The 12,477-nt window shown below is 42.2% G+C and overlaps 2 protein-coding genes across 11 annotated transcripts in view; one reads left to right on the top strand and one right to left on the bottom strand.

The window, feature by feature from the left end:
• LOC309475218 (V-set domain-containing T-cell activation inhibitor 1-like) overlaps positions 1-12,477 on the top strand; it is a 194,946-nt gene that overhangs the window by 102,086 nt on the left and 80,383 nt on the right. The window lies entirely within an intron of this gene.
• LOC309475175 (uncharacterized protein) overlaps positions 1-12,477 on the bottom strand; it is a 93,691-nt gene that overhangs the window by 78,592 nt on the left and 2,622 nt on the right. Inside the window, exon 2 of one of the 9 annotated variants that reach the window (XM_082137840.1) lies at positions 6,143-8,406. In XM_082137840.1, coding sequence (XP_081993966.1) covers positions 6,575-8,406 — 1,832 coding nt within the window. In that variant the 3' untranslated portion in view covers positions 6,143-6,574. Of the gene's footprint in view, positions 8,407-12,477 lie in introns of those variants that run through there. The other 8 variants (XM_082137842.1, XM_082137843.1, XM_082137844.1 and 5 more) reach the window with 8 other exon arrangements.

The following is a 12,477-nucleotide window of genomic DNA, read 5'->3' as shown; positions in this document are numbered from 1 at the left end:
TGAACAAGCAATAATAACACTAAATCTAGCATACTTAAGTAAGCACATAATCTTTAAACCATGCTGGTTGTTTAATGATGCGTCCAACTCTTGTGCATTCTGGACGTCTCTCGCTCCTTTCCTCTTCTTGAGAAGACTCAACTGGACCAGGCTTTGGAACAGTGTTATTGCACAAGTCATTGTCGGTGTACACAGAACAATCAGGTTGTGAGTCTTGATTGATTGACCTGTCAGGCCTGAGGTGACGTCTGTTTCTGCGGTAGACTGTACCTGATGCTGTGACTACATCATATGAACGTGGTTCATCACGGATGCTGACAACTTTAGCAAGTTTCCATTTGTTTTTGATTCTCATATGTACTCTATCTCCTCCTTTCAAAGGTGACAATGGTGATGCTGTTTTGTCATACCATTTCTTTTGTCGTGATTGGAGATGCTGCAGTGTTTCTCGGATGTTTTTGGGTGTAGACGGTTGAAGAACAGTTTGACTGGTAGGTAAGGTTGATCGTAAGACTCTACCCATGAGAATCTGGGCTGGCGAGTATTTGAGACCAGTGATAGGAGTGTTGCGGAGTGTTAATAAAGCCAGGTGTGGGTCAGTGCCAGACTGAGCAGCTGCTTTCAGCATAGCTTTGACAGTCTTTACAGCTCGCTCTGCCATGCCATTGGATTGAGGGAAATTTGGGCTGGAGTGTATGATGTTGAAACCCCAGTCATTGGCAAATCTAGCCATTTCAGCACTGGCAAAGGGTACATGATCTGCAATCAAGAGTTCAGGCACTCCATGTCTTGCAAACACGGCTTTGAATTGTGCTATCAGTGTACCTGACGTTTTGTCCGACAACTTTAGGACCTCTGGAAATTTGGAAAAGTAGTCCACAATCAGAAGAAATGAACGTCCTTGAAAGTCAAAAATGTCCGCGGCGATTTTCTGCCACGGTGCATTTGGAACTGGATGTGACATGAGTGGTTCCTTTTGATTTTCAGGTCGACTCTCTTGACAGTGAGCACAGGTTTCTACCATCTGACGTACAGCTTCAGTAAGTCCTGGCCAGTAAAAGCATGATCTGGCATGTGCTAGAGACCGCTGTATACCCTGATGTGCCGCATGAAGTCGTTTCAGCACTTCTGGTCGCAATGCACGAGGAATGACTATGCGATCATCTTTCATGAGTAGCTCAGCATCTATGCTAATAGTATGTCTGACTGACCAGTAAGCTTGAGCTGCCAGTGGAACATTTTTCTTTCTGTCCGGCCATCCATGCTCATGTAGCTGCCGTATCAGGTTAAGTTCAGGATCTGACTGTGTGGCTTGTTGGATTTTGTGCATGATGTTACCACAAAGTGATTCTTCCTCCATTGCATAGATAACTTTCTCTTCACTCAGGTCAAAACTCTCTTTTGAATCAGACTGAATGTATGCTCTGGACAGCGTGTCTGCGATGTACATCTGGTTGCCTGGAGTGTAAACAATGTGAATGTCATACCTTTGAAGCTGGAGCAGCATTCTTTGAAGACGTGCTGGTGCTGCGCCTATGGGTTTGGAGAATATTGCCTCTAGTGGTTTGTGATCAGATTGAACTCTAACAGGCACACCATAAACATGCTGGTGGAATTTTCTTAGAGCGAACACTATGGCTAGTAACTCCTTTTCTATCTGGGCATAGTTCTTTTCAGCCGCAGATAGTGCTCTTGAGGCATATGCAATTGGTTGCTGTTTCTGCATTAGAACTGCGCCCAAGCCATCTTTTGAGGCATCAGCCTGCACTTCTATCGGCTCCTTTGGGTCAAAATGTCCAAGAACTGGTGCAGTTGCTATGGCTGTTCTGAGTTTTTCGAGTGCTAACTGCTGTTCAGGATGCCATTGCCAGTCTGTGTCTTTCCTTAGCAAGAGTCTGAGTGGTGCAGTGAGTGTAGCTTCGTTGGGTATGTATTGTGACAGATAGCGTGTCATTCCCAGCAAACGTTGAAGAGCTTTTCTGTCAGAGGGAGGAGGAAATTGCAATATCGCTGCAACCTTGGACTCATCAGGCTTCACTCCCTCAGCAGTGATAACATGGCCTAGGTAAGTGACTTCATTGACCATATACTGCAATTTGTCTATGTTGAATTTCACATTCAGACTCACCGCTCTGTTCATCACTTTCTCCAGGATGACGTCATGCTCTGTTTTGGTGGATGCTGCTATGATCATGTCATCTGCTACCATGAAAACACCTTCAATATCCCCAAAGCTTTCTGTGTTCAGACGTTGAAACACCTCACTCGCTGATTTTATGCCAAAAGGCATGCGATGAAAATGGTACCTGCCCCATGGTGTGTTGAAAGCACATAGATCTGCTGACTCCTCATCTAATTGAACCTGCCAGTAGCCGTCTTTCTCATCAAGGATGGTGAACAACTTTTTGCCGGCTAACTTACTCCGTATGTCCTCCAGGGTTGGAATGTTGTAGTGCTGGCGGAGTATGGCTCTGTTTAAGTCTCTGGGGTCCAAACAGACTCTCAGTGTGCCGTTTTTCTTTTCCGTAATGCATAGACTGCTGACCCATGCTGTCGGCTTAGATACTTTGCTTATGACGCCTCTTTTTTCCAGCTCATCCAGTGTCTCTCTGAGTCGGTCATGAACTGCATACGGTATCTTCCTGCAGCCGTGTATTACCGGTGGAACAGAAGGATCAGTGTGAATATGATGCAATCCTGGAAACTGGCCCAAACCTTGAAACACTGATGCATAGCGGTTAAGAAGCTCAGCTTTTGTGGCAGGCGCTGTTGGTGTTAGAGTCAAGTCAAGTCATTTTCATTTATATAGCGCTTTTAACAATGTAGATTGTCTCAAAGCAGCTTTACAGAGATAAATGTATAATTTAACGTAAGATTGTTTTGGCTTTATAGCGGTTCTTTAATAAAAGTTATTTTCCAGCTAAAGTTAGTTTTGATTGATTCGCTTCCGTCGCAACGATCATTTGTTTTTAAATTAGGGCCGCCAAGACGACACCATTCTCTCTACACAGACTTTAAACGCGAACCTGTGAGAAACGCTGATGGCGTTCAGATGCGCATTAAGAACGGGTTCTATAGTTATGTGCGTTTGAATATATGTGTGCAGGTTTGGAATTCCCTACAAACCAAACCTAAACAAATTACTGGTGTTTCCTTATAGTTTTGATTCAGAATTTTATTTTATTTTATCAATTCGGGGTAGATACGCAAATTGAGTTTTCCCGACGACGCGTTATCTGTAGAGTGGGAAAGGGATCCTCCATAGGGAGAGACTAGTTGGCACTTCAGCACTGCGTTGACACCGGGTCCAGGCGAAGGTCCTTCATCAGATCTGGAAACGGCCTGGATCCGGCAGGCTGCGGGAAAACCTTGGGATAAACAAAGACACTAAAATTAGCGTAGATGCCATCAACTCTTCTTATGAGGTCTAATTGCACACACGCCTGTCTCCCCAGTAGGGCTGTATTTGATGCTGTAGTCACAAAGAACATCATGTCAGTTGTTTTATTTTTAGACTGCACTTGGAGTTTAACAACACCATCTGGTTTGATGCGGGTGCCTCCATATGACACTAGCACTCTGTTTGTCTTTTTGATGTTCACAGGAACCTGAAGCTGTTCAATGATTTTCATTGGAATGACGTTTGCTTCAGCCCCCGTGTCAAGCTTGAAGTTGACAACTGTGCCTGCCATATTCAGATTTGCGTGCCAGCCTGTTTCTGACGTGTTTGAGTGAACTACAGTACCCACAAACAGTGTGTCTATCCCCGATATCTCAGTATCTGTGTCGAGCGCATCCATCTTGGCTCTTGATCTGCAAACGAGTGCAAAATGGTTCTTTTTGCCACATTTTTTACACACTTCATTGTAGGCGGGACATTGCCTGGGCATGTGAATGCGTCCGCATTTACCACAATTTTTTGAGTGTTCTCTCATTGGCGGTGTCATTTGTTTGTGCACTGCTGGTTTGTTTGATCGCCATTTAGACTGCTGGCCTTTTTTGGTGACGGCATGCACAAATTGTGTGTCTGACGATGCTGCCATTGCTGTAACTTGTGCCCTCGTGACTTCTTTAGCTCTACACATGTCGATGGCTTTTGAAAGTGTCAAATCAGATACAGACAGCAATCGTTCACGGAGGCCAAAGTCTGTTATACTGAACACTATTTTGTCTCGTATCATGAGATCTTCGGTTTCTCCGAATTCACATGTGCGTGCTTTGTTTCTTAACTCCGTGAGGAATTTATCTATGCCTGCTTGCTCGGAGAATGTGTGGGCCCAGAACTGATGTCGTTCAAAGACTGTATTCTTTCGCGGAGCACAGTATTTTCGCAGTGCTGCGAGGACCTCTGATAATTTTTTATCACGTGCGTCTGCATATTCGATGTCCAGCGAGTTATAAATGTCTAGCGCCTCTTCTCCTAAGCAATGCAACAGTACAGCGATTTGTCTCGTCTCCGATTTATCCACTAGAGCTGAGGCAGTAAGATACAGATTAAATCTTTGTTCCCACTTACGCCAATTTTCAGCCAAGTTCCCCGTCAGAGACAAAGGTGGCGGCGGATGAAGCATTTCCATCTCGACCGTCGCATTAGCACGTGGGGCTCGTTCGGATGTCCGGCCGCGCTGCTGTTCGTCACTGCTCACTCGCGCCTCGGTGATCTTCAGTCACTGCTTGATGTGCGCGGTGTTGTTTAGTAGGGTATTTCGACTTCTGACACCATGTTGTAGTCTTTTGGACTATTCAATAATAATGACACAGACACACGGAGATCACATCTAGCTCGCTTTACTTCTCTACCGGGAAAAACCCCCGGATCATACCAACTATACAAACTGTATGGGGTGACCTGGTAAGTACCATTCACTGCCTATACTACAGTTGTTGTTACTGAAATCTTTTGGAAGATTTATACTGCTATAGGTTATTTATTGTTATTATTATTTTATCCGGCACTGCGCATATACCTTATGCCTACAAGGCACAACAAACCTGGTGTTCATTATATTATATATTGTTGGAAACATTTGTGTGTGTGTGTGTATTCTGTGAATTTTAAAAAGGAATTTTAAAAAGCAATTTTAACCAGAAAAATATTTATTTTCTAATATTTATTTCCAAAATCGTGCAGGCCTTTCTCTTGATATCAGTATGTTCACTTTTTTTTTGTCAGGGCCCAGATGCCACTGAGGACTTCAACATTCACATGAGTCTCTGTACGTGAACATGGTAAAGTGAAAATCTTGGAAATGAAAGGTATGTACAATGTTTTTAGGAATGGCACAAAGGTCTCTGTCTTTGAAGTGCTTTTTTGGCATTTGTTGTGTATCTTTGGATTATGTTGTGTTGTAAATAAATCCAAACAATTTAAAAGCCATTCTTTTTTAAATCTCCTCATTTACAGTATTGTGTAAGGTTTCTCAGAATGACAGGGCCTGATAGCTCCTAATAGGGCCGTTAGGGGAGGTTCTTTGTCTTTCTCAGGTGTAAAAAGCTTACATATTAATGAGCTCCCGCATAAAGCTTTTTCACACAAAACACGTCGTAACATTTTTAAATCAATTTATTGTCTTATCTGAATGAGCAGTCAGGGTGATTTTCACATAGTTTTGCAGCAAATATTCTAGGCTACGTCACACAATTTTCAAAAGTCTTGTGAAGAAATAATCAGTATGGGTTATGGCCTTATTTCAGTGAGAATTTTTTTTTGTATTTTCACAAACCACGCATAAATGTCATTATCTCAAAACTACAAACTTTTACATACATGCTGCTGATATATTATTGTAGCAGAGTTTGTGCTGAATACAGTGTAATTAGACTTTAGCCATGAAAATGTCACAAGTAACAGAAATAACCAGAAATGTCAGAGCATGTCAGAACACCTCCAGGGCCCAGAAAACAGCTCAGACCTCAGAGGGTTAATAAAGTTTGACTAATCGCAGAAGTCTCGCATGCGTTTATAGCTCGTGTGAATTGCACGTATAAAATTAAGTTAACGAACAACCTCGTTCCATCAAGAAACGCCACATGAATTTCACTGCGCTTTATGAAGAGTTTTTCTTTTGCGTGAAGAAGCCGTTCGCCAGAGATGTGTTAAAAGATTCATTCATGGACACAAGAGTGTGTGTAATAGGCAGGACTTACAGCGCGGTCGTTTTGTCACGCTTTAATGGTTGAGCGTGAGCATACAACGCTAGTCAACTGGTGACAGAAAATACAGATACTGCATAATTGCTTTAAAAAAAAAAAATTTGCGGTGGGCAAGTGATGAAACCGGTGTTGCGACTGAACACCGTGTAACACCGGTAACACCGACTATCGTGCCAAGCCTACCATCTATATTAGAGCACGTGGCATTGCACAAGATTTTGGAAATCGTGCTTAATATTTTCTAAACCAGTATTTCAACTGAAAATAATTTTCAGATTTTTTAGGTATTTATTCAAGTAAACTGTCAAATCATATGTAAATATTACGTCAGGGTATTCTCATCACTTGATGAACACAAATAGCTAGTATTCTCGTCGCTTGATAAACTTAAGGTTGAGCCACTGTAGTCTGTTGGACTATTTTAATGATGCATGCGGTGATGTGGTTTCTCCACTGCATGGATCTTCATGTGTAGATTCAGGTGAGTTTTAAAGGAGAAACTCGTCCCGCACTGATCACACGTGTGCGGCTTCTCTCTGCTGTGGATCCTCTCATGTGATCTCAGATGTGCTGACCGACTGAATCTCTTGTCACAGTGTGAACACTTGTAAGGTTTTTCTCCAGTGTGGATCCTCTCATGTGATTTCAGATCTGCTGATCGATTGAATCTTTTGTCACAGTGTGAACACTTGTAAGGTTTCTCTCCAGTGTGGATCCTCTCATGTGTTTTCAGAGATGATGACAGACTGTATATCTTGTCACAGTGTGAACACTTGTAAGGTTTCTCTCCAGTGTGGATCCTCTCATGTGTTTTCAGAGATGATGACAGACTGAATCTCTTGTCACAGTGTGAACACTTGTAAGGTTTTTCTCCAGTGTGGATCCTCTCATGTGATCTCAGATGTTCTAACTGACTGAATCTCTTGTCACAGTGTGAACACTTGTAAGGTTTCTCTCCAGTGTGGATCCTCTCATGTGTTTTCAGAGATATTGAGTGACTGAATCTCTTGTCACAGTGTGAACACATGTAAGGTTTTTCTCCAGTGTGGATCATCTCATGTGTTATCAGATGTCCTGGCTGACTGAATCTCTTGTCACAGTGTGAACACTTGTAAGGTTTTTCTCCAGTGTGGATCCTCTCATGTGTTATCAGATGTCCTGGCTGACTGAATCTCTTGTCACAGTGTGAACACTTGTAAGGTTTTTCTCCAGTGTGGATTCTCTCATGTGTTTTCAGAGATGATGACAGACTGAATCTCTTGTCACAGTGTGAACACTTGTAAGGTTTTTCTCCAGTGTGGATCATCTCATGTGATCTCAGATGTTCTGACTGACTGAATCTCTTGTCACAGTGTGAACACTTGTAAGGTTTTTCTCCAGTGTGAATTCTCTGGTGCAGTTTTAAACAGTTAGCTGAAATGAAAGTCTTCTCACACTCAAAGCACATGTATTCTCTCACACCAGTGTGAATTTTCTCATGTCTAAGTAAATTAGGCAGCTGTGAAAAACTCTTTCCACACACAGAACATGAATGCGGCTTCTCCTTCGTATGAACTGCCAGGTGTCTCTTCAGGCCTGATGCACTAAGAAATGTTTTGCCACATTGATCACATGAGAACGGCTTCTCTCCGGTGTGGATCATCATGTGAGCATTAAGGGATGATGATCGACTGAAACTCTTCCTGCATTGATCACATGAGAACGGCTTCTCTCCGGTGTGGATCCTCATGTGAATCTCAAGACTTCCTTTGCTTGTGAGACTCTTTCCACACTGAGTGCAGGTGAAAGATTTCTTGGCTCTGCTTTTCTTTGAAAATGTCTTTTTAGTCTTTGAGCGACTCAAAGGTTTTCCTTCAGGTTTGACATGATGTTCCTCCTCCACTTCACTCAGTTCTTCACTCTCCTCCTTCACTTCACTCAGTTCTTCACTCTCCTCCTTCACTTCTCTCAGTTCTTCCGTCTCCTCCTTCACTTCTCTCAGTTCTTCACTCTCCTCCTTCACTTCTCTCAGTTCTTCACTCTCATCCGTCACTTCACTCAGTTCTTCTCTTTCCTCCTTCACTTCACTCAGTTCTTCTCTCTCCTCCTTCACTTCACTCAGTTCTTCACTCTCCTCCTCCACTTCTCTCAGTTCTTCACTCTCCTCCTTCACTTCACTCAGTTCTTCACTCTCCTCCTTCACTTCACTCAGTTCTTCAGTCTCCTCCTTCACTTCACTCAGTTCTTCTCTCTCCTCCTTCACTTCCATCAGGCCTGACAGGAAAGAAAAAGTTATTAAATTTAATTTTCAGTACATCAAAATAATTCAAAGAGAGAAATATAAAGTGAAAGACATGAAAGTGAGCCCTGATGTAATAGTAGAAAGTAGACAACTGCTATAAAATATTATGATAATTTGATGCCTTTTTATAATTGAATGTATGTCCTTTAAACTTTCCAAGAACGAGGTAAATTTATCTTCCAATTATTATCTTTAAAACATTGTAGGCACGAATCCCATGTTTCTTTAGCAAGAACTATTGAATGTACTGTATTTGATCAATGACACAATTATCTAACATGATATTAACATTAAAATATACAATACTGCCATTTTTTACACCAACTTTGAGACTGATATTTATTTGACTAAAACATTTTAATTATTAATGGCCGTTCTTTTCCTTGCACTGACTTCCATTCATGCGCATGTGAAAGTGGGACACCAGAAACACAAGCTCAAGTGAATTACCCTGTGAGAAATAACACAATCGTTTAGCATTCAAGTGGAGTGGATTGTTTACTTTTACATTTTGAATTAGGGCTGCACAATTAATCGAATTTCTAATCGCGATTACGATTATGGATGCCACGATTACGTAATCGTTCAAAGCCGCGATTACAAAAAAAAAAAAATCCACTCTGCGTGCATTTAGAGCATGTTATGAGAGACGAATCACAACTACTTCAGAAAACCCAGCACAATAGGAACTACCAGGCAGTGACGTATGTGTACGCTGAAATAAAAGTCTTTCACCTCAGAAAAACGGACGTTCCTGTCCTGTCAGCCACTATAGGCTACTGTGCTCGTAGCGCACACTCTTCAATTCCACACGCAAATGCGGCTGTTTTACTTCAATGAAAGGTTAGAATTTTGCACATTTTTTGAATGAAAGATAAAAAGGATAAATGCAGATTTATTTTTTACAGCCAGTTTTGATCATATTTAACAGGGGTGCCAATAATTGTGGAGGGCACTGTGTGTATATATATATATGTGCCCTCCACAATTATATTATCCGAGACTCGGATCAGCCTATCTTTCTTTTATAAATATAATAAAACTAGGGCTGGGAATCGATTAAAAAAAAAAACTAATTAATTGCACAATTTCTGTAATTAATTGCAATTAATTGCGCTTCCCCCAATTTTGTAATCATCAATATTTAAACTTAGAATCACCTAATTAAACAACACTGGGGAAAAAAAGGAACAGAAAATAGCCCTATATTTAAATATTAAACATCAATATATCAATATATTATTCTTTTTCAATAATCAATCAACATATCAATCAATTTAACAGATTATTATTATTATTTTATTAATTATTAAAAAAATATATAGTCCTACAAAGCTATTATTACCAGAGCATGTGATCAGAGCAGGTCATTTTACCATTGTTGCCCAGCATGACTATACCAGCTCAGCAAACAGAAGTCAACAGAGACATTTCACGTTACTTGAGTGGACTTTACTTTTCCAGTGCTTAGTACATGCACATTTAAATTCTTTATTTGAATTAGAAGATAAGCATATATCATGGCATAATTTGACAAAAAGATGTACAACAGCAGCCGATATCTCAGTCCATTATGCACATTAAGGGTAAAGGTGGCACCTGCGCCTCCAAATGTAGAGGCTACCAATCACTGCTGATACAGAGCAATATCTTGTCAGTTTTTTGGCCTTGTTCTTATGTAGTCCACAAATCTGCAGGCCTCTTACACACAACTTGTGCACATGGCCTAAACTACCAAAAATGAGGGCAATAACTTTGCATGAGTAGCCAGAGCTATTGAGAACATTATACCATGGTTGATATTTTAACAGTTTTGAAGCATAGCAGGTGTCCATGTAAGCATCGAAAGAGCAACCAAATTCTATTATTGTAACAGCTTTGGTGTGTTCATTAATTACAACTATATAAGGTGTATTTGGTAAGTGATTTATGGCAGTTTCCAATGTAGCGCACTGTTCGTGTGTGGTGGAGAACCAGTCTGTCTTGATCTTTTCATTACAATGGATTGTGGTAAGGTTGACATTGTCTCTTAGCTCCTTCACTGATAGTGCAACAATACGGTCGTGGCGCGCGATATACAGTCCTTTGTAGGCAGAGCAGCCATTAAATGTGCGCCATCGTCTCTCTTTGCCGGCTGTGATGTTGCAGGCAGAACGGCTCGTGTGCAGATGGAAACCATGTTGCTAAGTTGGACTTTGTAGGCAGTACCTGAAGCCGAGCTTTAATTGTGAATCTGTGAATGTCTTCTTGTAGGGCTGTGTTCCTCAGAACTGTGTGTGATATGTTATGGTCGGCACAGGGCAGGCAGGCCAGTTGTCCTTGTAGGCGAAGGTCCGTCCAGTGCTGTCTCATACGCAAATGGAAGTGATCAATTATTGTCTTTCTGGTGTTTTGAGTATCAAGGAGTTGGGTGTTGTCGCCAGTTGTGATGGTTGCCTCTGCCGTGATGGTTGAATCTGAGAGGATGTTCTTGTTGGCTTCCGCCGACTGTCCTGCTGTGTTCCTCCAGCGCAGTTGGATATTAGCGCGGTTGCAGAGGTCATTCAGGTCCAGCCAGTCCGAGCGCACGCCAAAGCCTGCTGTGTTGGTGTCCAATTTTCCATTGGGTTTTCTTCTGAACCCGAGGAAGCTGGCGTCATCTGATGTAGAAAGAGGGACCTTGCGTTTCCCCAGATGTAGTAGAAGTGAGGCTCGGGCAAGCTCACGCACGGCTGCGTCATCATTACTTAACATCCTTAACAGGTTGCTTATTCTGGCGGCAACATACACCCACTCTATGTGAGGGACGCCCAGCCCTCCCTCTCTGCACCTGTGGAACAGGACATCTCTTGTTGAGTGTGTATTTAGTCCTATCCAGCGTCTTACCAGGCCTACAGTCTTATTATTCAGCTCATTTAAGACGCATTTAGGGATATGTATGTTTGCAAAGAGATGCTGTATTTTGGAAAGGGCAATCTCTCTTATGGCCGGCCTGTACTTTCATTGTGACAGGGAGGGGGGATGAATCCACCATGTCCAGCCTTGTGCAGTACTCACTGCTAAGTTCGTGTATTTGCTCTTCCCATTCGCCCGCGACGTTGAACCGGTGTCCAAGGTAGCAATAGGTTTCATGGCGCGCATACACTTTAATGTCATTGCCCATGATGGTAAAGGACGATGGCTTGTCTTTCTTGGCTTGGTACCACCTGTTGCCTCCACTGCGTCTCTCATAAAACACAGCACACTTAGTGTTTTTCATCTCTAGTCCAGACCATCGCATGAATTTATCAGTGTGGGAGAGCATGGTTTTAATCACTTTCTCATCCCTGGATGACACCTGTACGTCGTCTGCATAGGCCTGGACAGGGTTTGGCGATCTGATGTGCGGGGGAGAGCAGAGGCACAGCCACTTGAGCCACTGGTTAAGGGCTAGAATAAAGTTTACTGCGCTCTATGGGCAGCCAGTCTTGATGCCGGTTCTTAGTCGGATTGGGCTAGTCAGTTGGTCTCCACAGATCACCTGGATAAAGGAGTTTCTGTAGATATCTTTAATCATGTTGATATAAGGTTTGGGTAGGTTCATTTCGTCTAAGGCTTTAATCATAACGCCATGCGGCAATGAGCCGAATGCATCACGGAAGTCTAGAAAGACTGCATAAAACTTGGTGGATTCATGCTTAAAATCATCGATTGCTGTTTTCAGGCAGAAAACGTGCTCGTTCATGCCTTGACGATCAATATAGGCTTTTTGTTTTTCCGACAATATGTTCATTTCGCAGAGCCATGGCAGGATGCGATTCAGGATGCACTTCATAAGAACTTTGTAAATGGTAGGGAGCAAAGAGATGTCTCTCCATGTTTCTGGGTTATCGGGTATATTATCTTTTTTCGGAATTCTGTGAATAAGGGCTCCTTTCCACGAATTTGGTATTTTCTCATTAGTCAGACAAACATTAAATATTTGCGTTAGTGCAATACATGTCCATTGTTTCGTGGATTTAAGTGTTTCATACGTAACGCCATCAGAACCACACGCCTTGTTGTTCGGTAGGCTTTCAATTACC

The sequence above is a fragment of the Leuciscus leuciscus genome, assembly GCF_965113295.1.
Source record: "Leuciscus leuciscus genome assembly, chromosome: 15".
NCBI classification, from domain to species: Eukaryota; Metazoa; Chordata; class Actinopteri; order Cypriniformes; family Leuciscidae; genus Leuciscus; species Leuciscus leuciscus.
This window is presented reverse-complemented; position numbering and strand designations above follow the sequence as displayed.